Here is a 26,663-nt window from a genome sequence, read left to right as displayed (position 1 = left end):
CTCTAGCCTAGCTCTGTCTGTCCTGCTTAAAATAGAGCCAACAGCCATTTCCTCTGACCCCATTCCACGCCCACCCACTTTTACTGGCTTGTCTGCCCACACCTTTCACACAAAAGGACGAGAGACAAATGTGAGCCTTCTTTCAGGCCTTGGGGATGAGCTGAAAATAGGGGTCTGTCCTTGCCCGCTTCTCTTACATAGCATATCTTGCTGGATGACTTAAGAATGAATTGGAGCATGTCTTCTGTGGACCTGAGTTCAAGAACTGCAGGATTAAGAATGACTGGAGGGGAGATAGAAAGGAGACCCCCAAATGGAATTGCCTGAAAACGTTCTAAATCATACTGTTTCTAACTAAAATATTGTCAACACGAGGATAGAGCCAGGAAGGGGAAGCTCAACACATAAGTGTTAGCCTACCTAGCAGAAACTGACCAATTGTAAGTGAAATGTGATACATCGTGGACAGAGCCTCACCTCAGAGGCAGATTTGGGGGAGTGTGACCAGTTCAGTGGCACTGGGCATAAAGTCTTGGGAGCACCACAGCTATGTTGTAGAATGGAAGGTGAGAGGCGGGGGGAATTTCAGCATCACACAGGGTGCTGCTGAAATTTGAGATCCCAAGGTCCACCACTGAGTGTCTGATTGGTTCAGAGGTAGGGAGACCAGCTTTTCAGATAATTGCTACTTCCCAGAGTAGCCAGAGCCCTACAAGAGTTTTGAAACCGAGGGAACAAGGGACAGCCCTGGCCTCTCCAGCTTGGTCCCTGAAACTCTTCTGAGGACAAAGATTGGTTACCTCTTTTGCTACCCACTTTTGCCCAGCCCTGAACTGGCATGTAGCCCTCAAAAGGGAAAGTCGCTCTTAGAATGGAAAAGCCCCACCGCACCCCTGCTTCACAGTGTAAAAGGCAACAAACTGTTGGCGTCCCTATGTGGGTTGCAGCACCAGCTCATTTTCCAAATGGAATACAATATCTGGGATGGCCTCTTTGATATCAAGGGCACAAAGAAAGAGACGGGCGTTTTTTGCCCAATGACTCCATTAATGAGACAGTTAACATATTTGTCAGGTAGAAGGTGGCTGATGACCATTTTAACAAGCCAGTTGTGAATACAGTATTTTTACTCCATTTTTCCCCCAGTGTTTATCTCCATTCATTCCTTAGCTGCTATAATGGTCTCTCATCAATCATTCGCCTCTCCCGCAGTTGCGTTTGCCAAACAGTGTTTGTTCTCCACAGATATCAGAATCCTTCTCATACATGATTCAGCTCATGCCTGCATGTATTGTAGGCTCCCAGCTTGGGAATTGTGGCATCCAGATTTATTCATTTCCCCCACTGGCTAGTGAGTGGAAGATAACTGAGCAAAAGTCTCGCGCAAGGAATGCAGGGTCTGCGTAAGAGGAGCAATGTGAAATCGCAGTACAAGCTACCTAGAAAATTGAAATGCAAGGAATAACATATGCCATGCTAAATATTTGATTTGCTTTTTTAAAAAAAGAAAGAACAAAACCCTCAACAATTAAAGACATCCTGCCAGCCACGACTTTAGATTCTTCTAACAAGAGAAGCTGTCAATTGGCAAAGTGATGGGCAGTGACAGCCTGAAACAGTTGATTTACACGTTCCACAAGCCTGCAAGGCAAGATGAGACATATTTCAGAATGCAAAATATGAATGATGAAAGGAGGCTCAGAGGAAAGACCCCTGGAGAGCCTTCCCAGACTAGCAGGCTTCCTGATATAATAGCGTACGTACTACAGGGAAACCAAGAGCCAGTTCAAAGGATATTTAAAATGAAGTTGTGCTTCGTTTGGTACTTGCACTCTGAATCTGTCTAGGATGCATTTCTAAAGATATTGGTAGCCCTCATGCAAAGACCACTAGGGTGGAAAAATCCCTATCACTTGGGGATCAGATGTTAAACTTGTCCAGCTGGCAGCATGCCCAGATTCCATAGTTCTTCAGTGAGCAAGGGGGCTGCAGACACTGAACAACTTAGTAGGTCACTGATTATAGCCTCTGTGGCACCATGCAGTTCAGAGTGGATTGCAGTGAATCAACTTCTTCTGCCACACAAAGAGTCTAGAATGGCTGAAGGCAACGCTTAAGAATGTGTGCATTAATGCCTCGGACACGGCTTCACAAGTCCAGATTTGTATGCTGACTCAGAGATTGAAAATTTATAAGGGTTTTCGGAGGGGTAGGGTTGCCAGCCTGGATAATCTACCCACATACCCTCAATCATACAGATGCAATGAAGGGAGATGCCCCCATTGCATCTCTTGCCACACTTCTTCTTTTTTTATTGCATTTATATCCTACCTTTCCTTCAAGGAGCTCAAGGTTATCCCCCACCAAGCAGGATAAACCATTTCCCCTTGATGTGCTAGATTCCCCACCCCCACCCCATGAGATCCTTTAAAAGTGAAGCATTCAAAAATTGGCAGCCCCCCACCTGCAATCTGAAATGGTACAGTCCATTCTGCCCACTCTCTGAACTGCATGTGTAGACCAGCCTCACTCTTCCAGAGCCATCACTCAAGCATCTTTCCAGTACCCAGGCTGGATTTCATTGAGTTCTCTGTCAAGAAGTCCCACTTGAGTCCAAGATAGCTTGTGTCCATTGGAGATCCCTCTGATTCAGGAGGTAACTGACATAGTGATACTGCAGTCCATTGACACCAGACATGCCACGAGGAGTCCTTGCACATAGTTAGAGGTGTGACACACAGCTAAGGGCTGGGTAGAAGGCAGCTGCAGCACTAGGGACACAGCAACCCACAGTGTTTGGAAATTCTGGGAATGAACGCATACAGTATTCAGAGAGGGGGACAGCTCATATTCTTACACTGACAAGAGGGGACTTAGCTATCAGGCTTCCAAGGGACAGGTGGGCATCAGGAGTGGAATGGGGGTATCTCATGAATGCCCAGCTGAAGAGGAATCCGGCCATTTAAATAGCAGCTTGAGCTAAGCTCGGCTCAGGGTACTTTCCATCTTGCAACCCCAGAGGCAGGCAGCACACCAGCCTTAGATGTGTTCAGCACTGCGTACTCACCACTCAATTTTTGTATCAGCACCAAACTGTTTTCCTGTCATTTGCTAACTTGTTATGATGTAAAAGAGTGCTTTGTGCATGCGTGTCAGGGCTCCTTGTTCTGTTCCTGGCATTGCTCATGATTTGGTGCACAGCTTCGGAAGTTACAAGTCAAAGATTTTAACTGGTTTAAATAGCTATTCCCTCTGCCCAGGAAAACCTGGGAACTGCAGTTCTGTGAGAGGGTCAGGGTTCTCAAGCAGAGAATGTTCAGTATGCTCCAGTGGTGTAGCGTGGGTTGTCAGCACCCGGGGCAAGGCAAGTAATTTGCGCCCCCTAACCCGTGGATTTGTGCCCCCTAACCCCCAGATGTTGCGCCCGGTGCGGCCGGCCCCCCCTGCATCCCCCACGCTACGCCACTGGTATGCTCCCCAAACTACAAAGCTTCCACAGTGCCTCAGTACTGCCCTCTGTAAATGGAAGAGAGTGACAGCCACTGAGCTTGCTATGATCACTAATACACAGTGCAGTCTAGTGCATATCTACATTTCAGAAGTACCGTAAGTCTCATTAATCCCAGGTAAGTGTGAAGAGGATTATAGCCAAAAGGATGCTACTGTATACGCCACCATGGATAACCAATAGGATTCCCCACCACCTCATTTCAACATCTTAGTTGCTAAATCATATAATTCTTTCACTAGGTAATGGATTGCATCTGCATAACTTTGCACATGAACAAAGCAATAGTTATGCTTTAAGTGCAAAAGCACAAGTTCTTTGCTTTTTGATGATACTAGTCTGTGTCACAGCAGGCATCATCACCAAGCAGCCTTCAATTTGAGACAGAACGGGAAATTCTTCTACAATGGGCCCCTGTCCTTGTCAATGTTATTATAGTAAAAATAATACCGTATTGGCCTGAATATAAGCCTCACTTTTTCCCCAAATTCTGACCATGAAAAGTTAACGTGCGGCTTAAATTCGCGACCTTACAAAAATGGGCTTTCAATATATCGCCGCTGAAACAGACATACAGTAAAACAGAGCAGGTGTGAGTGCCTGCAGAATTTTAAGGGAGCAGCTTGTATTCCGGTGCGGCTTATATTCAGGCCAATAAAGTAACCTTCCCCCCCCCCCCCGGCAAAAAAATTGTGTTGTCCAATTAACTGGGGGCACAAATATTTTTAATCAAAATGTTTTAATTTATACATCTAACCCATTACTTGACCAAATGTTGCTAACTGATAACTATCTGTGATTACTGTCATTCCTATATTTAACAAACACCCTTTTATGCAGGAGGCTAGAGACCATTTCCCTATCTGCGGTCTGAAAGGATGTTCACAACTAACAAAAGAATTGGACCAGATGAATTCTGCGTGCAGAAGGTCCCCAGCATCTCTTGGTAGGGCTGAGAAAGACCCTCCTTGAAACCCTGGAGAGCTGCTGCCAGTCAGTGTAGACAATACTGAGCTGGAGGTATGATTGGTCAAGCTCAGTGCCAAGCAGCTTTCTATTTTCCCGTATTCATATTCCCTGGAACAACTCAGATACTCCACCAATGGTGGCTGGTGCTCATTGGGGCAGGAAGGAGGGAGGTCAGAAGTAGTTGGGAGACAGAACCAATGACTGGTGGAGCCAACTAGCTCTAGTTTCACTGCCACGCTCTTCCCTGTCGAGTTCTACAAAGTCAACTCTGGATGGAGGAGGAGGAGGAAACTGGCAGCCAGTTCCACCCCCATGCATGGTTGTCAGTAAGAAGAAAGATTGGTGGGGACTGGCTGAGGTTCGTGGGCAGTTCCCCATTTACCCTAATGAACTGGCCTCCACCAATGCTATTCCCGCACTGGCTATGACTTAACTTTTGCCTATACACTGGTACCTTGGGTTACATATGCTTCAGGTTACATACGCTTCAGGTTACAGACTCCACTAACCCAGAAATAGTACCTCGGGTTAAGAATTTTGCTTCAGGATGAGAACAGAAATCGTGCTCCGCAGGGACAAACAGAAGAAGATGCCTTCACCCCGGTATGGCTCCCCTTTATCACATACACAGCCAAACAAGACAATGACAATAATCCACCAACAGCATACAAATCAATATGGCTAACCTGATCCAAAACACCCACCCACCTCACTCACACATGAAAACAAAGATCACCACAGCCAATCACAAGCAAACAATCACACCCTAGGCCAACCCCAACCTCTCTCACCACCAAAGGAACACAAGTGAACAACACAAGCAACGCTGACACCAAACTCTACATACATTAAACATAATAGAAACACCGCCACCCGACCCCACCCCCATCCATCTTCCCTCTCTCCACCCCCTTTCTTTTTTCTTTTTTTTCTTCTCCCCCTAATGCCTCAACAAATGAAATGGATTTGTAAAAATGTTACATGGGGGGGGGGACAAAAAAAACGAGGCATTACACTTAGTTCTGTAAAACAAGAAAATCCTTAATAAATAAATTTAAAAAAAGAAATCGTGCTCCGGCGGCGCGGCGGCAGCAGGAGGCCCCATTAACTAAAGTGGTGCTTCAGGTTAAGAACAGACCTCCAGAACGAATTAAGTACTTAACCCGAGGTACCACTGTACCTGTTTTGCCTGGCCTCCTCCCACAACTTGACAGAAGCTAGTTCTTACAGTATAATGCACTCCTGCCCCATGCTTCTAGAATTGAGGTGGCAGTTCTGACCCTACATAACTGAATGCTTGCCCCATTGAATTCAACAGGTCATCCTTCTGAGTAGTCATGGTTAGGAGTGAACTTTTAGCTGCATTCTGTTTAGTATCAAGAATGACAGCCAGCAGCTTTGTTCACTGTGGTCAGTTTGATGTTTTCTGCAGGAAACATATGAGGTGTGGAAGAGAGGCACTTGTTTCCAAGCCCATGGTGGAGATGCGTGACGGAGTCATCATTGCCCATTGTTGCTTGGTGCACACCAGCAGTGTGTTTGGAGACATGTCTCTCCGACACATTTTACTGTGGCTCAGTGGTGGGGAACCTCGGGCCTGGGGGGCAAAAGCGGCCCTCTGCTCATCTCTATTTAGCCTCAGAATTCTTCCCAGGCCACACTATTCCGAGTCTTTCTAGAAACTAGCTTATAGTACAAATGTAAAAAAATTACACTCATTGCTCCACCTACTTTTGCCTCCTGCTCCACCCACCACAGGTATTTGGCCCCAGGAGAATATTTCAGATGGGAACAGGGCCCCTGGCCTGGAAAAGGTCCCTCCCCCCTCCTAACAAAATCCTGAGTAGCTGTGGAGAACCCATAAAAGTGTCCCAAACATAGCCTTAAAAAGGTGAGCTTTGTCTCCTTTGCCTCTTCCCTGACCTATGAAAAGAGATAACAAGCAGAGCTTTGCAAGGAGTACCCCATTTGCATCTGAAAAGCCTGGCATTTGGGAAGTGCCCATCAAGCCGAGGGAGCCCAGGGTGATTGCTGGGAGACCTTATTGCCAGGGACTGTGTAATTAACTAGGAATGACATTGGGAAAGAATGGACAATTACCATCTTATCTAACTCTCGCCTTCCCTTCCAGTGCCTGCCAGGGTTGTTAAACAGAGCCTTTGTTAGATGCAGCATTGCTTCAAGTTGCTTTATCCCAGATTATAATAAGTAAACAATGACAACAATGCCTCGCACTTCTGAGAGGATGTCTGCCACTACAGTACCCTCCAAGCCTGCCTTTACATTTACTCAAATCTCAGGCTTGTACACTGACATTAGCTCACTCAAGTTTTATGCACGTAAGGTTTCACAAAACAAAATAATTCTGTTTATCCTTTTCTCCCCATCCCATCACTTTGTCCCCAACATTATCCCAACCCTTTCTTTCAGTTTTGTTTACCAGACTTGCCATAGATATGACTTCCCCTGACTTTGGGGACACATTCACTGGCTTCACTGACATGTAAAGGACTCTTGAGTTGGCCTCATTGACTTCACTGGCAAGGAGAGCCTAGTAGTTGAAATACGCCACTTTTGAAGGCTCACACTAACGTGGGATCAAAATGGAAAGGGGGCAGTTTTAAGAACCAAATGTAAATTCTGACCAATGTAAACTATACAAGAAACAATTTAGATGTCGGAAAAGTCAAAAGAAGATTTAAGTATCAGTTGTAAAACGAACACCTCAAGATAAACTGTACATTGTTCAGTCCCTCTATTTGTTTTACTGGAAGCTGGGTAGGTGAAAATTTGATATGTAGTCAGAACTCTATTGGGGAAAATAATGGTTTTGATCCCATTAACTTTAGCTGCTCAGTTAACTACTGAACCTTTTAAGTCTTCTTTGTCTATGGTAGCTTTATGACTCTGGGACAGGCAGGTTTCATTTTTGTTGTCCTCACAGATCCTAGTCCAACACTCTAACCTCCAGATCACACTGGCTCTGGAATGTGTATGAACTGGTAATGTGGAACATTCAAGAAGAATTTTTACCCAGGCGAAACCTGAGAAGCATGGCTACTGCTTAAACTAAAAAAAATACTGAACTGGTGGGTTCTGAATGTTTCACCATGTGGAATCCTAGCTCTGGTGTGATTCCTGCTCCACCATCTCAGGTATTCAGAAGATCCAGAGGAAGGGATAAAGGAAGCATCACAGGTGCAAGCAAGAGCACTCTTGTTTGGGGAAGGATATTATTATTATTATTATTATTATTATTATTATTATTATTATCCTGGTGGTTCTGCTTGAAGTTCTCTTTCCCAACAGTTTATAAAACCCAGATGTAATGTTTCTGAAGGTGTTGCCTGAGCTGTCAGGGTTTGCCACAGTAAATGACCATCAAATATGATACAACTTTATTTCTCCTACTATGAACTAGGTGATATTTGCAAACCTGTTATGGGTACTTGAAGGATTCAATGTTTGTAGCTGGTTTACCCTCTCCACCCCCACAATTCATCATTTATTTTGGAAGACTTTGCTGCTCTCCCCACCTAGCAAGACATTTATCTTCAGCTTTGTATTTTGGTAAAAATGGGACAGTGTGTCATTATCTTCATTGGTCTTATATTGCCACCACCCAATCTTGTTTAGTTTCCCATGCGTGGAACCCCAGATTTTTAAGAGTGTTGGAACTGCATTTGACAGCTCCATTACACGTGAAATTATTTACATATCCCAAGCCAACTGCAAGTGGAATTATTCCAAAATGAGATTCCATGCAATATAACAACTTATTGTGCCCCATGCTGAGGAGGGGGCTTCTCTTTCTCAGTTTAGATTCTTTTAACCCCATAAGGCAGATTAAAAGAAAAGCTCTTTAAAAAACATAACATTTGGGAGCAATCCAAAGAAAAGGGAGTATGCCAATATTCCAATGAAATCACTGAAATGTAGTCTGCAATCCAATACACATGTCTATCAGAATAAACACAGTGGAAAATGCTTTTATTGTGCTGTTAACATATAGGTAGATGCTTAAACAATACAATTCTGTGCATGTCTTTTCAGCAGTAAGCCCCACTGAGTTCAATGGACTTACTCCTAGGTGAGAATAGGATTGCAAATTTGGGCTTTATATGAGTTAAGTCTCATTGAACTCATTGGGGTTTACTTCTGAGTAAGAAGTGCTGTCAGGCTCATTGATTTCTGTGGGATTCTCAACTTTTTTTTACATACCCACTCTACTTTGTTAAAACTCATTAACTCAAACAAGATTAAGAATCCATCTTAGCGGGGTGGGGATGGGGACAAGACACCAAGCCAAGTATCCATTGAAGTCAGCTTGAGAATTACCACTGCAATTGGTCCCTCCCTGATCTTCAGGTCAAGAGTTGTACAAGGCAGACCCTCCATAGACTGGACAAGGGAGACAACCTTCCTTTGCACTTAAGAGAGAAGTTATCTATAGAAGGGAGGCACCCCTTAAGGTAGGAAGGGAAATCTAAACTGAACATAGTGAATGAATGTATCAACATCCTAGAAATCTATTGGGCTGAAACCCTCCAGTCCTATTCTCTAAAAGTGGCTCCATTGATTTCATTGTGACTCTATAGAGTAAGGTTTCAAGAGACTGCATATTTGAAAGTACAAGAACCATTTGTAAGACAATACAAGGGGAACTTACTTCCAGGAACCACAATACCAGGAACAACATTTCTCCTGTAGTAACTTTTGTGGGGGTTACCACATAATTTCAGAGCTATTTCTTCTGATTTGCACAGATGTGATGCTACTTGCTCAAAAACCTTTGCAATGCAATGTTATCTCTCTAATCTTCAATATTCTGCGGCGGTTTATTAACAGTATAGGCTCACGTGTGTGAGGGTCTATATATTAAAGCAGATTGCCATTTACTTTATGGTCACTACATTTTGGGGGGGGTGGGGGAGAATCCAAGTTGAGGATGATGATTTATTATTTATTAAATTTCCGAACCACCCTTCACCTGAGGAACATGGGACAATTTACAATATAAAAGCACAAAAATACATAATGTAGCAATAAAGCAAGCAATTGCGCATGCGCGCAGACATACATCACACAGTTTCAAAGGCCGTAGATTAACCAAAAGCCTGGGAGAGGAGCAATGTTTTAGCCTGGCACCTAATGGTTCTAATGCAACGAGGAGCTGATCACCTGTCAGAGTTAGGAGTTATACCACACCCTTAGAAACATGTGGAATTGGGGCGTGTAACAAGTTTTACTACAGTATATGGCCAAAGTTTGCAGACAATGGGCTCTGTCCCACCTGGGATTAGAGCTGCCACATGGAACATTTTTAAGCAGTGACCACAGAATATATGATCATCTGTTTTTCCCATATTTGACTTACATCCTCCCTAACCATGTTTCTTGCTTTGTGATAGAAGATGTTCTCTGAACTGGAACTATTCTAACCAATACATAGATTTAATTCCCCCCTGTGGTCTTTAGTTACTGCTGGATCAGCATTAATCAATAGCATTGGCCAGCCATAGCACAGAGCAGCAGTCCTCCAACTTTTTTAGACCCAGGACCCACCTTTAACATGCATTTGGGGACCCATTTCTAATTTATTTATTCCATAACCATATATCAGTATGGTTGTAGAGATGCTGCTGCTGCAACCCACCTTAGACCAGGCTGTGACCCAGCAGTGGGTCCTGACCCACCAGTTGAAGATCAAGGGCATAGAGCAATGCCTGAACAGGCAGAGTAGGCAGAGATCCCATGGAAACTCCCCTATGAACTCTGTCGAAAGACATCTCCATCTGCCCAGTCAGCCTGCCACCTTTACCCATTCTCAGTTTTAGACAATGGAATGCTTCAAAATTTGCATAGACACCCACAAACTAACATTGGCAAACTATCCAAGAATATCTTGTCAGTGACACCTGTCTTCTTTGAAGGGTCAAGTTTAATGTCCAACTTGCCTCTCGGTAACATTATTTCATTAACCTCATTATTCTACAGCCTGGAGATGGTTTTATTTTTATTTTTAAAGGGAATTAGTCAATGCCTTTCCCAGAGCTCCACTGTTCTCTTTTCCAAAGATGTTTACAGTGTGAGCCTATACATGTCTACTCAGGAGTAAGTCCTACTGCGTTCATTGGGACTTACTCCCACTGTATAACATTGCAGCCTTAACAGTGCGATCCTGTGCATGCTTACTCAGAAGTAACCCCCATGACAGTCAATAGGATGTACTTTGTCATAAGTGTGCGTGGGATCGCCGCCTTAGTTCTCCAAACGAGATTTCAGTGCACATTGTCCTTTTCACTGACAAAAAGAAAACAATCGCTTTCCCACCACACTGCTCACAGTAAAGAAAGATTCTAGCATCTTGGTCAGAAGTTCGGTCATTTTTACTAGTTAATTACTACCCTGTCTCTTTAAAAGACCTCACCGTTTAAATTTCTCCTTATTCAAGTTAATTACCCTGCAAATTATATTAGCTACCAATCCCATCTCTCTCTCACACCCCCAAAAAGCAGATCCCCAGAGGCAACTGCCTTCAGTGCCAGATCGCTCTCTCCGCCCTCCACAAATGCCAGAGCCCTGTAGGCTCAGGTAAAGCCCTAAGGTGCAACCTTCGGTAGGGTGCGATTATCTGGGAAAGCGATCCATAGATCCGGGGCTCCCCCCGCTCCAAATTCCATCACTCCCTGAACGGAAGAGGCTTTCTCGCTGTCTGAAATCCCCAGCCTGCAAGCGGGTGTCGCTGCCTTCGCAACAGAAAAAGCCAACGCCGTGTGGACTCACGTAGGATCAAGAATCGGCGTCTTCCCACAAAAATCTCGGCCAGTTGGTGGGCGGGTGAGGTTAGGGGGAAGAGCCCTCGGGGCGAGGAATCAGCCCCGTCCGTGGCACGAGCACCGTGTAAACAAAGGAAGAGCTCCATCTCGGTACCCCATCTCGCCCGTGGCAGGTAAAGGGAGGCTTACCTTATGAGGTTCTGCAAGCCTTGCTTGCTGGAATTCCGCCTCAGGATCGCGCTGGTCATGGTTGGGGAAATGAACCCGGGGCAGGCGCTGAACTCCTGCCTGCGCGGAAAGCCGCCTCCTCCTCCTCCCTTCTCTCCCTGCTTTTTAATAATCTCGTTAGATAGTGTGCGCGCTCTCCCTCTCTCTTTCCCTGTCCAGGAAGTTCTGCAGCTGGTTTCCTTTTGTTTCTCTAAGCCCCCCTATCCGCGTCTCCCCCCCCCCCCCCAGCCCTGGTCTCTTCCACCTCCACGTTCTCCTTCTCAGACTACTGGAAATGTCAGGGAGAAGGAAAGCTTTCAGCTAGCTAGCAGAGGTGAATCCCCTCCCTTTCTCCCATCTGATTGCAGAATAAACTCAGGGGGAAGTTTAAACTGAATGGGACACTTCCCTGCTTCGTTAATAATTCATTGCATTTCTAGCCCACCGTTTCCTCCAAGTAGCTCAAGGTGCGTGGTCCACTCCCTATTTAATCCCCACAACAACCCTGTGAGGTAGGTTAGGCTGAGATGCAGTCACTGGACCAAGGTCACCCAATCAGCTTCATGGCCAAGTGGGGATTGGAACCCTGGCCTCCCAGTTCCTAGTCCAACACTCTAACCACTACACCATACTGCCTCTCATTCCTTTCCTCATTCATCTTTTGGTCTTTCTCTTTCGCTTCCACTTCCCATTTGTCTTCCCTTCCATTTCTGATCCATTCAACGACCCCTAGCTGTTTCCCTATTATGTAATCACAAAGCAAATGTTTGCAAATCGATAGTATGAAGCCAGGCTGAAGGCATTTCTTAATAAGAGCTGAGCAAGTGGCTGAAGATAAATTTATGTGGCTGCTAAAACACTTAAGAGGCAATCCAACTGTGCTCTGTTGAAAAAAAGTGAAGCTATGGGCCAAGTCTGCTGGTCCACTGTAGTCCAGTAAACCCCCATGGAATCAGGGTTATCAAATACCCCACAGAAGGCACAATCATGTAGGATTTAGTGTGCAACTGGTGTGTAAATTGTTGCTGATGATAAGAGCCAGTGTGGTGTGGTGGTTAAGAGCGGTAGTCTCGTAATCTGGGGAACCAGGTTCGTGTCTCCGCTCCTCCACATGCAGCTGCTGGGTGACCTTGGGCCAGTCACACTTCTTTGAAGTCTCTCAGCCCCACTCACCTCACAGAGTGTTTGTTGTGGGGGAGGAAGGGAAAGGAGAATGTTAGCCGCTTTGAGACTCCTTCGGGTAGTGATAAAGCGGGATATCAAATCCAAACTCTTCTTCTTCTTCTGGATTAAGCCAGTGGCCCATCTTGTTCAACAATCCATAGCAGCCAAACTACACAGTACTCTCCCAATGGTTATTCAGAGGCATCCTGCCTCCAGCAGTGGAAGTAGAACACAGCCCTTGTGGCAAAGTAGCTGTTGATACCCTTATGCTTCTTGAATTTGTCTCATCATCTTTTTAAAGCCATCCAAGTTGATGGCCGTCACTGGGAGCAAGTTGCATAGATTAACTAGGTGTTGTGCTAAGAAGTGCTTTCTCTGATATGCCCTTAATTTGTCCAACACCGAGCTTACTTGGATGTCCCTGAGTTCTGAGTGTTATGAGAGATGGATTAACTTTCTCCACCATGCATAATTTTGTAAGTCTCTATCATGTCTCCTCCTGCTTGCTTTCCCTCTGAACTTAAAAGCCCCAGATGTTATATTTTTCTTTCCTCACAAGGGAGTTGCTCCATCCCCTTGACCCTTTTCTTACTCTTTTCCAGCTCTATGATACCTTTCTTTGAGGTGACAACATAGGAGAGAGCTCTGCTATATGTTCATCTAGTGCATATGTGATGAGAAGCCACTGCTACTCATGGTTCCCCAGAGTCTGCTCACAAAGTGGAAAAAACCAAGTGTGCACATCAGCTACAGGGAAGTTGCGGCAATTTGCATTATTGCGTAATGAAAAAGCTATAGGAAATTATAAAATACCCTCTCCCCACAAACCAAATCTTTCCAGTGCAATCAATTTGATAGGGACGGTGAAAATAAGACAGGGTCATCAGAAAACTTTGGAGTGGAAAGGCAAGCACCTCCACGTACAAATTTGCAGGCATAGATAGCAGAGTCACAGTAGCTCATTCAGGGACTGTGAATGTAGACTGGGCACCTTTTCTATATTACAGTGAGACAGCCATACATCGAGGGCCCGTCCGCACAATAGTGTAGGCACTGCACCAAATCTGGTACCCTTTTGTTGCCCAACCATGATGAGACCGTGGAGCATCCAACAGGGGAGGACTATCACATTTATGCCCTGCTTATAAGCTTCCTGGAGGCCCCCAACTGGTCACTGCAAGAAGGAGTGCGCTTTCTCGGTGCAGAGAAATTGTGCTACTGGGAACGGAAGAGCAGGGAGTATCCATCATTTCCCATGTACTTCACCTGCTGCATAAAGAAAAAGTCCTGTCTGGGCTCTTGTCTTGACCCGATCCACTCAGATGAAGATTGGGCAAAAACAAGAGGAAGACTTAGCCAGGCCAAGACAATGGTGGCTCTGTGTTGATAGGTGCCATGGTGAAGTTGCAAAGAAGGAAAACAGCATTTCAATAAGAATAATCTCTTGCTGATTTCTATTACAAGGAATTACCTTTACCTTTACCTTTTAATCTTATAGGGACGCGGGTGGCGCTGTGGGTAAAACCCCAGTGCCTAGGACTTGCCGATCGTATGGTCGGTGGTTCGAATCCCCTCAGCGGGGTGAGCTCCCGTCTTTCAGTCCCAGCTCCTGCCCACCTAGCAGTTTGAAAGCACCCCTAAGTGCAAGTAAATAAATAGGTACCGCTTTATAGCAGGAAGGTAACGCTGTTTCCATGCACTGTGCTGGTGCTGGCTCGCCAGAGCAGCTTCGTCACACTGGCCACGTGACCCGGAAGTGTCTTCGGACAGTGCTGGCTCCCGGCCTCTTAAGCGAGATGAGCACGCAACCCCAGAGTTGGTCACGACTGGCCCGTACGGGCAGGGGTACCTTTACCTTTACCTTTTAATCTCTTGCTGATTTCTATTACAAGGAAGTCTTCAGATAGATTATACTGGCCAATCAAGCCAACTATGCATTGACATCAGTGAAGAAGTGTTACGTAGGTCCTCTGTATTCAGATACTTTAGGATCCATCGTGTGAGAGGAGTGGTTCTAGATTGTAAAATGCTTTACCCATCTTCTCCCCATGTGAATCATTGGAACCGTAGTTCTGTGAGGAGAGGCCAGACATCTTGAAACAAATTCTCAGCACCCTCATCGAACTGAACTCCAACAATCCTTTAGAGAAGCCAGGACAGTTATTTGGGCAGCAAGTTTGTTTGTTTGTAGATATATCTGAAGTCCTCTGGTCCCTAAAGGAAAGCATTCCCAAGGGCTTTAAATGAGTTAATCTGGAGTGAGCAATTTAAAGGCTGAGGGCAAGGAGTCATAGCATCACCAGCCGAGACTGGAGCTAAATGAAAAAAAATGGTCCAGTGGTTGGTCACCATGCTCTTATTATAGCCTGGTATGCAGCACAATTCATAGCAAACTGAGGAGGGGCAGGGAGGAATGTGAAAAGCTGACTTTGGTGACAAGAGGGGGGCTGGGAGCATGGTTGCCATAGGGGACAGGGTAAGCATGGGGAAGGACAAGGCCACTCAGCTCAATGGCCTTTACCAAAATGATTGCACAGGCAGCCCATCTGGGTACCGCCATTGTCCCCAATGGTGGGGACAATGTGCTGATGCAAGGGAAGACTGCATGTTGAAACTCCTGATTTACATGGATTGCAGCGACTGGATTTTATAAAGGAAAATCAGCTCCCTGCAGGAGCACTGCACATGCCTTTCTCTGTGACTGCCCCCTCCAACACCTCACAGCTTCTCTTTCCTCTGCCCCCACCCTCATTCCTCAGGCATCATGTAAGTCTCAATCCGCAATGATATGATAGGTGAACACTTGTATGCTAGCAGATGAGTTTCCAAAGCTAATAGGGCAGTTAGGATCAAGGAGAAGGATAAGTCTGAATGGCAGTAGGGAGGGGTGGGCAGTGGTGAAAGCAGATGGAAGGAGAGAAAAGATAAGTTCTTCTGGGATTTTTGAAGAATGAGCCAGCCATTTCGGTGAGTCGATGCTGCAACAAATGGAGCTGTTTTAGTCCAAACATTGGGTGAAAGATGCCCTGGCTGGAGCAGCAAATAATTCAATGTCATAGCCAATAGACAATGGCTTGCTGGTCCCAAGGGTATGCTTATATTTGCCACAAGAGATGAAGAGTGTTACTCTTGCTTTAGTACCACTGTGACTTCCTGTGCTAGGAGTGTCCAAACTTTTTTCAAAGAGGGCCAGATTTGATGAAATGAACATGTGGGAGAGCCGTCCAAAGTTGTTGACCTTTTTTTAGGATTTTACCCCAGGAAATATACTGCCACAGGGGATGAGCCAAGTTGGGCCCCCCGAAACGGACTTTGGACTTGCCTGTCCTATGCTGTGGTACAGCTGGCAGAAACTATTGTTACATACAAAAGAAGGAGATGGAACAAAGAGACCCTACTTTATCCTCATCCTCTGCCCTCCCAACAGGGCTTCTTAAAATGCCCAGTGAAATGGGGTTATAATTTGTGCACACATCATCTGCCACTACCACACACACATGCATTTTCCTCGTGTTACACACATGAGGAAAATGCATGGCATTTAGAAGCCAAGGAGTGGGAGAAAATCTTCAGAGCTGGAAATTTGACAGCACTAATAAGGAAGAGTGTTGTGTTACTTTCATGTTAGAAACATTGGTGAATACTCTGCAGAGGAGTCTTCAGGGAGTGTCTTTGGTGGGGGGGGGGAAGAAACAGGTCCATCTGATCATGGTCTGGGGCTCTAAGGAAGCCTGGACTAAAGTACATTTCACATTATTATCAGTCACTTTTTACATCGCCTAGCATAACAAAATGTTTGCATGATGAGGATTTTTAAATTGCCCTTTCCCCCCTGTAACTACCCACTTTGGGTCTGGCTGCTATTTTTAAAAAGTCCTTCCTCCTGACCACCAAGAGAAGACCACCATCACAATCTTGTGACATGCAGAAGGGAATCAAGACTGCATTCTCCCAGCAGCCAAGAAGGGCGGTGATGAAGGATTGGACTCTGCTGACATTGCCATGAATGTCTCTCTGTTGTTACCCTCCATCCCACAAGGCTAGCCAGGTATTCACCTTAGCTTTCCCTGACCCATAAGACAATACATTTTACTGCTTGCATGTTTATGTACCGCTTAGAGATTTCGCATACAGTGGTACCTCGGGTTAAGTACTTAATTCGTTCCGGAGGTCTGTTCTTAATCTGAAACTGTTCTTAACCTGAAGCACCACTTTAGCTAATGGGGCCTCCCCTTGCCGCCGCACTGCCAGAGCACAATTTCTGTTCTCATCCTGAAGCAAAGTTCTTAACCCAAGGTATTATTTCTGGGTTAGTGGAGTCTGTAACCTGAAGCGTATGTAACCTGAAGCATATGTAACCCGAGGTACCACTGTATTAAGCTGCTTAGAAATAATTTTAAATAATACAAAATAAAATAATATCCTTCTCATACATTGAGCTACCATCTCCTGCTGAAACATCCCATTGTCCTCTCTCTGGGCCAAGTCATGTATTAGTTAGGAATCTAAACTGTCATGATCACCACAAAAAATGTCCCAAACTAGTAATGCACAGAAGCCCCTCAAACAGCCAAAACACACCTCAAAACAAATGACAGGGGGAAACCTTATAATACTCAGGCAACCCCCACAACTAAACAACCCCATGAAAAAGCTAAAAAACTTCATGTGAGGGGTGATGGGGCTATGATACACACACAGGCACCATGCTACAGATTTCAGGATTAGGACAAGAAGCAGTGGTAGATTTAGGCTTGTATTCAGCTAATGTTTACTTGAAGTAGACCCATTGAAATGACACTGTGTAGTGTACCCCACACGAACTTACTCCAAAACAGGGGTACAATAAGAATGAACTCTAAAGCAGGGGTATGTTGCACAGTAAACCATGAAGTGAAAACACAGCCGAACTGAGAAGGGGGCCAGTTATCAGCTCACAGCAAAAGAGGAAGGGTTTAAAGGTAAGAGAAATTTCAAGGGAGGAAGTGAATCAGTCTTTGTGGTGGGTGGGAGGGAGAGAGCCCCAGAGAGGGAAAAGGACACCAGCCTTCATTAATTACACAATCCTTTTGCTATGCGGGGCTGGTTGCAAAATCATCAGAAAGCTAAAACATGTTTGGCAAGAAGAGAGGAAAAAGTTCTAGCAAAAATCAATTCTGGCTAGGCCTTCTCACAGAGCAGGATAGGCCTGCATATATATATATATATATATATATATATATATATATATATATATACGCACACACACACACACACACACACACACACACACACACACACACACAGTATATAAGACCCCAGCATAAAGGGATTGCAAAGCAGCCTGGTGGTAGTACATCTGTCATCTGAAAAGGAAACAAATACATTTAGGCGGCTTCTGGTGGAAGCAAATTTTGCTCTATTGCAAACAGGTTGTTCATATATTATTTTTCTGTGTGCAAGTTAGTTTCCACACATTTACCCTTCCCATTCATCCGCTCATTCCCCTGTGCTAATTTTTAGATTGTAAGCTCCATGGGGTAGGGACCTCTCCTCCTGTGCTCAGTAAATTGCAACACACAGTGATGGTGCCATAAAAATGACAACAACACAGCAAGGGCGTTATTTGCAATGGCCTCCACATGGGGCTGGGAAAATAGTTTTGACACTGAGTGGCTAACAAATGGCTAAAATAGCGAGTATTCCCCCCCTCCCCCCGTTTCAATGAGTGGTTATAGGTGGAGTGACAATTCTAATCCATATTGAGTGTTGTGAGTGTGGGACTAGAAAGAGTAATTGTTCTGGAATAATTAACAGATGTATATGTGCCATGTGTGAGTGTGAGGTGATTTGGTTAGCTTGGCAGTGATGGGGAGTGTGTGGCTCCTCCAGATGTTGGACGCCAGCTCCCATCACCCTCTGCCAGCATGCCAGGGATGATGGGAGGAGGACTACACATTCCCCCACCCTGCTCTGAACGGAGCTGACAAATTACTCCAGGGGAAAAAAGGGGATTTTCAGCTTTCTCTGGCTGAGCAAAGTGCTAGGTATTTCCTCAACATGTATGGCGGTCCTTTTCAGATACACATTGAAGCCATCACATTCTTCTGGCTAATATTTAACTTTTCTGTGTTTTCCATACCAGTTGATATCTATTCTTTTTCAAGGACATTTTCTCTTCTATTTAATTTGCTAATCTGTTCTCTGTTTATAATTCTACCAATATATCTGAAGGCTCTGCACAGTCCGTGAAGCAAAAGTGAAAGTGGTGCTACTGTAGATGGATCCACCACTGTACATTGTGATTTGCAGAACAACAACATCTCGCTTTATTGGCTGAGAGAGCCGGCATACAGCTTCCGGGTCATGTGGCCAGCATGACTAAAATGCTTCTGGCAAACCAGAGCAGCGCATGGAAACGCCATTTACCTTCCCGCTGGAGCAGTACCTATTTATCTACTTGCACTTTGGCGTGCCTTTGAACTGCTAGGTTGGCAGGAGCTGAGACCGAGCAATGGGAGCTCACCCCATCACAGGGATTTGAACCACCGACCTTCTGATTGGCAGGTCCTAGGCTCTGTGGTTTAACCCACAGCACCACCTGCATCCCACACAAAGATGTACCATGGCTTAATTAGCCAAGTTAGTGTTGTGCAAAAATGCTGCTCAGTACCTTAGCTGTGATTTGTTTACCGCCAATAAATCACATGAAACCATGATTTGTTTTTGGCTTACAAACCTTTGTTTGTTATAACTATGACTTAGTGTCAAATGTAAAGCTAGCACACTTTCTTAACCATGGTTTGCTTCACCAGACAGACACCAGATGATCATTCAACTGCAAAGGCTTGAGCCAAGAGCAGATGGAAAGCAAACCAAACCCTGGAGAAATAAACCAAGGTTTGTCTGATCACCTGTAGGATAGCTCTTGTGTGACTCGTGTCTTGAACCACAGCTGGGGAAACTTTTTAAGCCCAAGTGCCACATTCCATCCTAAGCAACCTTTTAGGGGCCACTTGACTATGTTGGGTGTGGCCAGAGGCAAAAGTGGGCATAATAAGGAATATGAATTTTACCTTTGTACTTTAGGCTAGTTTCTATACAATTGCTCCTACCCTCCATCCAGGCACAAAGCATCAAAGAATGGTGCAAGAAGGGCTGATGAGGAATGTGGCCTGAGGAGAGTTCTGAGGGCCAAATGAGAAAGGCCTAAAGGGCCACATGTGACTCCCTGCCACTCTCAGACCTGAGGTTCCCCATTCTTGGCTTAAACAAACCAATAGTGTTACAATGTATACCAGACTGCCTTGTTATTGGTAATTTAAGATTTCTTAAAACTAAATAAACCCATGGCTCCTTGCTAGAGCAGAATCCCTCTGCAAGCAAGTTAAGATGAAGACATACTTTGCAAGTATGGCTAAGGCTGCCATACAAGATTTGGATGCTCAAAATATCTGTATCACTGAGAGCAGCAGAGCCTTTGGCACGGTGGACAACTTTTCTTTTTTCTCTCCACGGATATATTGGAATATTCGGCTTTTGAAATCTACATCCCCCTATGGAAGTTTTGTAGAAACTGGAATTATATCTTGGACGTGCTGTAAAGATTTGCTAATTACATGTGTCTATCGTCAGGGGGTAGGATCCCATTAAACACAATCCCTTTCATTTAACTAGGGCATTAGGTTAAAGGGCTGAGCGCTTCAAATGATAATCCCCATGAAACTAGAGCTTTAAGAGCTGTATCCCATCCTCATTCTTTCAACAGCACTTGTTTGCAAATACTGTTGCAATTCCCAGGCAGAACAGCTTGGTACTGGGGGCAAGTTTCAAACAAACTGTTACTAACCAAGGGCACAATCACATGAACAAATTCACATAGCCATAGGATTGCAAAAGTGGAAAGTATCTCAACTCATTACACTGAGATGCATTTCTTGATACCCAATAATCCCAGCAGATTACTCTGTATCTACAAAGCTATTGTGTTCCACGCAAAAGACACTGGGACATCATGCTTTGCAAGGAAAAAGCTTAATAAAATAAAGTCCAGTTAGTCAGTTCATAGCAAAGAGGAGAGGAAGACAGCAGGTATGAGTGAGGTATAGCAAGACAGGTGTGCTAACGATATATGCCTCAAACACATAATCTAGGAGTAAATTTAAATGTGCAGGTATCACACATTGTACCACTTCGGACTCCAAGCAGGATTGGCACAAGAGAGTTTGCTGCCTGATGCAAAATGGTGCCTCCTTCCCCGCTTCATTCCATGTATAAAAGTGGACTAGACCACCAGCTGAATTCTACCTCAACACTGTAGTATGCATATATGTTTGTATCAGCATAGAAATGTGGGTTTGTAGCTCAAGCAGACGCTGTGGGGTCCTCCTGAATCTGATTTTTGTTTCACACTTGGATGCATAGTGTTGTCCCTGGAGCACTCAGTGACTCAGCTCCTTTGGACAATGGAAGACTCGTTGCCCACACGTGTTTCAATGTGTAAAATGGAGGAAGAACAGCAGTGTTTGCAAACCACCAAGAGGTCATTAGGTTGAATCTGAACTCTAATTGTGAAGAACCGATGATTGTCAAGAAGAGAGGGGAGAGCCTGTCCAGAAGGTTCAGGAATTCCCCTTTGACTGTGGTAATGAAATAAGCCCACTGCAGTCCCTGCGTCATCTTGCAATGACCAGGTATACACAGGTGTGTTATGTTAGGCCCAGATGATAAAAAGACACAAACTACTGGAATGATTTGGGTATGACCTCCTCCAAATGCTACTTAGTATTCCAGCGCTTTTTGTTTTGCCAATGCCGTTGTGAATGTAATCCTTGCGTGTATGCCATAACAGTCTCCATGTGTACAAAATATGGATGTGCCCTTAAAAGCCTCTGTATTTATTAATATGATATCCAGTGGGCAACTTAGGCCTTAGTTCTGGAAAAGCCCAGAGAATGTGAAGAGAAACAGGAGCAGGGAGAGGAGGAAAGATAAGGAAAGGTTTATCAAAGAGCCTAGGTGCCACTGAGGCTTGCTAATGTGGAGATTTTTTTAAAAAATGAACCCCCTTTGAGAGTTCGCATTGGCTAAATTACTGCAAGTGACTTTAGTTTGGGTCTGTGACAAATTGAGGTATAGGGGGAAAATGCATACTTGTGGCCACTGCCCAAGCAGTCAGGAAAACTCAATGTAAATATTTTCATAGCAAGTCTGAACAGCTTTGTGCGGCCTACGAGATGAGAATCAGTTTGTCCCTCAGCTCTCCTATAGAACTGGGAGAGAGGCATGAGAGGTGGAGAATTAGGATTTCAAGGCATATATTTCTCACCCCCTCAGACATTTCCTTCCTCTTTCCACAACCTCTACTCCATCAAACTTTGCCTGCCATGCCCATCCCTAGCCCAACATCCATCTTTGGAATTCTGGAATAAAGCTCCTGGTACCTCGTCCAACTTGTGATGAAGCAACACGTTACATTTAATTTCTGACAGGCCCTTTCTTCCTTGTGAAATGTTAAAAATCCTCACAAGAGAGATGTTGACTTTGAAGAACAGATGCTGGGAGGAAAGACGCTATAAAGGAGTGTGATATAAAGAAGGAGTGTGAAAGACGCTATAAAGAAGGAGTGTGATATAAAGAAGGAGTGTGATAGTCAACTTATACAGTGGTACCTCAGATTACATACGCTTCAGGTTACATACTCCGCTAACCCAGAAATAGTGCTTCAGGTTAAGAACTTTGCTTCAGGTTGAGCTCAGAAATCGGGCTCCGACGGCACGGCGGCAGCGGGAGGCCCCATTAGCTAAAGTGGTGCTTTAGGTTAAGAACAGTTTCAGGTTAAGAACGGACCTCCAGAACGAATTAAGTACTTAACCCGAGGTACCACTGTAAGACAAACAGCACTGAACTGAAAATAATCTCTATCCACTATGGTTTAAAGTTTTTATTACAGTACTCATTGCCTCGCTGATGTTTTTTCCTACCTGTCCTGTTAATATTTGGAGGGGGTATTCAAATTTCCAAAATATTCAATTTTCATATCACGTATAAAATAACAAAAGCATTTCATTTCTTTGCTTCACAGTCAAGTAATCATCACCTCAATATTCTCTCTTTGTAGGCTTCTCCTCATTCTTGCCCTCACCATCTTTCATCAAGATCAGGGGCGGCTAACATGTGGCAGGAGTTTTTGGACTACAATTGCCATCAGCCCCAGCCAGCATGAGACCAATGGCTGGGAATTAAGAGACTGTACTTATTAGGGTCTGTACAAAAGCTCAAATAAGCACACATCAATCAGGGTTGGGGCAATTCGGTGTGGTCCATGCATTCATTCTCCTTGCTTTGCCATCTGCACAACACTTAATTTATCTAGAAATATATTGTTTTCATTTAACTGAAATGTTAAGTGTCCCTTGTAAGATTTTCTATCTTATACAGGCATAAAGTTCTGTAATATTTGGATCCCCTAAATCAGAGTTGGCCAATATGGACCCATCAGATGCTGTGAACTTTAACTTCCACCCAAGCTGGTCAATGGTCAGGGATGGTCAGAGTTCCTTCCTGTTTGCTTCCCCTTTTCATTTTACTTTGCTTTTGAAAGTGTTTGAAAGTGTTTTGTGTTTTCCTCTCTTTATTTGTATTTTGGAAGGGGTAGCATTTTAGTTGATTAAAAAAATAAACAGATGTTTATAGTGTTTTTTTCTGATTGCATGGTTTTTAGAGAGAAGAAGCTTTCCTTTCAGAAGTTTGAAAGATAATTGGTATGCTTCTGCCATCTATGTTATGTGTATGTGATACATGAAAGTCAGAAAAGAATTGCTATCACTTGCTTTCCAGAACAGGGACTGTAATGGTCTTTTGTACTCAAAAAATGAACATAATAATCCTCTTTATAGTCATTTCTGAGTAACCCTATCAAAACCAATGGACTTTCTTCTATGCAGAATTGGGATTTTTAACGTGAGGTCATCATAGTGAAAATTTACCTTTATTCTGGATAAATTAATCCAGAGCATTTTTGTCATCAGGTCAGGCTCCGCCCACTGCCAACATGCACCCCCAGACCAATGACTCCCTGAGGAAATGTGGCCACCAGCAGAAAAGATGCTTGTCTAACATTGTTTTAGAGTGCACACATTTGAGGCATGGGTTCTGTTCGGCTCTGTGTTCTGTGCAGCACTGAGCATGCTTTCACTCATTATATGATAAATGGTAATGGTAGCAATATCAAGTATATGATGTACTGAACATGCTCAGAAAGAGATCTCACGAAGAGTTTGCAAAGCAAATTAGGCTCACAGCTTGATCTTTATCATGCTGGAGTGAGGAAACCCTTCTGTTTACTTGGAGGGCCACATCGTCCTTGAACCTCAGAAGTCATTCTGTTGATTTAGTTTCGAAAGATCACCCTGTAGATGAGTCACTCCTTTGGACCCCATTTTTTCAAAGTTAGGTAAGATTAAGGTGGCATAAGGTTACCAGGGAGTTGCTGTAACTTTAGTGAGGACAGTGTCCCTCGGGAGCTTCCAAACTTGCATTCAGCCCAAGCATTATCACTGCTATTGGGGCAAAAGTACAGGGGCAGCATAGAATCATAAAGTTGGAAGGGATCCTGAGGATCATCTAGTCCAACCTTCTGCAAACACTCAGCTTAATCAGGTTGTTGACAGCTAGATGCAGCCACTACCTTGGCACAGCAAGTAACACAAGGTAATTTCTTAAGCAGCTGCTGCAAGACGCCTTAATGTCTAATCCAGGGGTCAGCAAGGTTTACCTCGCCTGGGCCGGTTCACTCCAGCGGAGATCCCTCTGGGCGCCAGATCGCACGTGTGGTTGCGATTTCCGGCGTCTGCATCTGCGCAGGCGTGATTTTTGGCATCTCAGCATGCACACACGATTTGCATTGTGCACACGATCTGGCACTGCAGGAGCGAGTCCCCGCACTGCGCTGGTTTAGCACAGCGCGCGGGGACTCACTGAGTGGGCGGCTCAGTTCGGGGGTGGCTCGTGGGATGGTTAAATAACCCCCACGGGCCACTTGTGGCTCATGGGCCTTAGGTTGCTTACCCCGTCCTAATCCATCCTTGTTAATTCCTTGTGGGTGATTGAGGTGTGGGACAGGGCAGACTGCCTACTCTTTCCATGTGTCTTTCCTAAAATATTCCAAGGAAGGAGTAGAATACCTTGTTACTGAATAATTCCATGAACATGCTCTGAAAAAGTAGGAGAGGGGGGTAAGGAATCCATCCGTTTTTAAGAATGATTTTCTTCATATGCCCTGAAAAAGCAGAGGGAAGATCCAACCCCTTTTACCAAGTTTCAGCCATTGTAGCTGAACAGCAAAGAACTTGAAAAGTGGTAAAGGTTATCTAATCCACATTAAGTGATCTTGTCAACAAGACCTCAAGAGTACAATGCAGGAGATAGGAAACTGTTTTCTTTCTTTCTTTAGGAAAACAGGAACTGCTTGATGGCAGATATAACAGCACAGCCACAAATTGTGTTTCTGAAATTAAGATTCCCCTTTGGAAGTGAGTCAGAAATTAGGCCTATGGAGAGTTTGCCAACAGGCTATATTTTTTCTCCAGAGATCCAGAGCAGCCACCACATGCACGGTCTTTAATGAAAACTCCCATCTGTGGGACAAGAGCTACCTTTCTCTCTCCCTCTCATCATCCCATGCATGAAAACGGGAAAGAACATATTTTCCACACAGTCTGGAGCAGGCTTCCTCAACCTCGGCCCTCCAGATGTTTTGAGACTACAGTTCCCATCATCCCTGACCACTGGTCCTGCTAGCTAGGGATCATGGGAGTTGTAGGCCAAAACATCTGGAGGGCCGAGGTTGAGGAAGCCTGGTCTGGAGTGTTATAAATGAATCACGCATATGGGTGTTTAGAAACAGACCAGAAAAACATACTGGAAGCTTATGGATCACAGAAAATTTCTGTGATATTAGCATTTATACACACAAATTGTTGTATCTATATACTGACACAAACCACAAATGAACAAACATGCAGGTTGTTGGAACAAAGATCATGGCAGCTTCACTCTTCCCCCAGTCCCCCTGCTACTATGCTACCTGGGGCTAAGCCATGGTTTGGCTTAGCATAATGTGTGAGCCTGGCCTCAGGGTTTGTCTCATTTCAGATGAACTGTGAGTCTAGGTTCAGAAATACTGCTAAGCCAAACAATGGCTGAACCCAGGTTAGCAGGGGGGGCTGGGGGAAGAGTGAGAGTAAGAGTCACAGCTGTTGCTGCACCCAGTTTTGACTCTGGTTCCACCCACCACTGGCATGCAGCCCATGGAAAGTTGTCCATGGGGAAATTTGACCCTTGGGCTGAGAAGAGTTTCAGACCCCTGCCCTAAGAGATGTTTTTCCCCATGGCAGGACCAAAGTGATGGTCCTGGTGCCAGTGACCATATATTGTGAAAGTGGACCGTATATGTTAGTATGCTAATTTTCTCAGAACAATTTTCCTTCCTTCCTTCCTTCCTTCCTTCCTTCCTTCCTTCCATTCATTTTTACATGAAGTGAACCAAAATGAAAGTGAGAAGCTGGATAAGGAAATTATTGTTGTTATTTGTAGGGAGGGACTCTTGTTTCGTGCTTTCTGATCAATAAAACCATAAGCTGCCAACAACAATAACAAAGTGTTTCATTGGGAAACTGGAATCTGTCCCATCAATTCTCTGGATGCTGCAGTGATCAACTGCCAACAGATTCTGCCCTCCTCCCCGCCCCCACCTTATTTTACTGTTAAATGCCACCCCAGTCTCTGAGCAGTGCAAGATTCTAGGAGTTACTGGTGCTTACCCAGGTTTTAGTTTCCCTGGAATGAGGGGCAGCAGAGACTGTGGTGTTTTTAGGATATATGGCTTATTTACATGCATATATAAATAAATAACCTGAGCCTGAGTTGGACAGACTCACATTATTAACACCCCAAGAAGATCTTGCTTCTTCCCTAGCCACAGCCTTGGATTCCAGCAGGAATCAGGCATGGCTTTGTCTCTCAGCTTCCCAGCCTGCAGCCTGCTTCTAACTTCT

The 26,663-nt window shown here is 44.6% G+C and overlaps 1 protein-coding gene and 1 long non-coding RNA gene across 4 annotated transcripts in view; one reads left to right on the top strand and one right to left on the bottom strand.

The window, feature by feature from the left end:
• Positions 1-26,663, bottom strand: part of LSP1 (lymphocyte specific protein 1) — a 76,580-nt gene that overhangs the window by 38,905 nt on the left and 11,012 nt on the right. The window contains exon 1 of one of the 2 annotated variants that reach the window (XM_083425181.1): positions 11,446-12,189. The exons of the other annotated variant lie outside the window; for it this stretch is intronic. Within the exon in view, the coding sequence (XP_083281307.1) occupies positions 11,446-11,504 (59 nt within the window). The 5' untranslated portion in view covers positions 11,505-12,189. Of the gene's footprint in view, positions 1-11,445; positions 12,190-26,663 lie in introns of those variants that run through there. 2 annotated transcript variants of the gene reach the window in all.
• LOC310670456 lies at positions 15,475-19,273 on the top strand. Of its 2 annotated transcripts, none has more exons than XR_014507573.1 (3): positions 15,475-15,594; positions 16,502-16,675; positions 18,841-19,273. It is a non-coding gene; the product is annotated as an uncharacterized lncRNA (long non-coding RNA). The 2 variants fall into 2 exon arrangements; XR_014507574.1 differs by lacking the exon at positions 18,841-19,273 and adding an exon at positions 17,466-17,581.

The sequence above is a fragment of the Podarcis tiliguerta genome, assembly GCF_965153285.1.
Source record: "Podarcis tiliguerta genome assembly, chromosome: 1".
Taxonomy (NCBI): Eukaryota; Metazoa; Chordata; class Lepidosauria; order Squamata; family Lacertidae; genus Podarcis; species Podarcis tiliguerta.
Note: the sequence above shows the minus strand (reverse complement) of the source record. Positions and strands in the feature narration are given on the sequence as shown.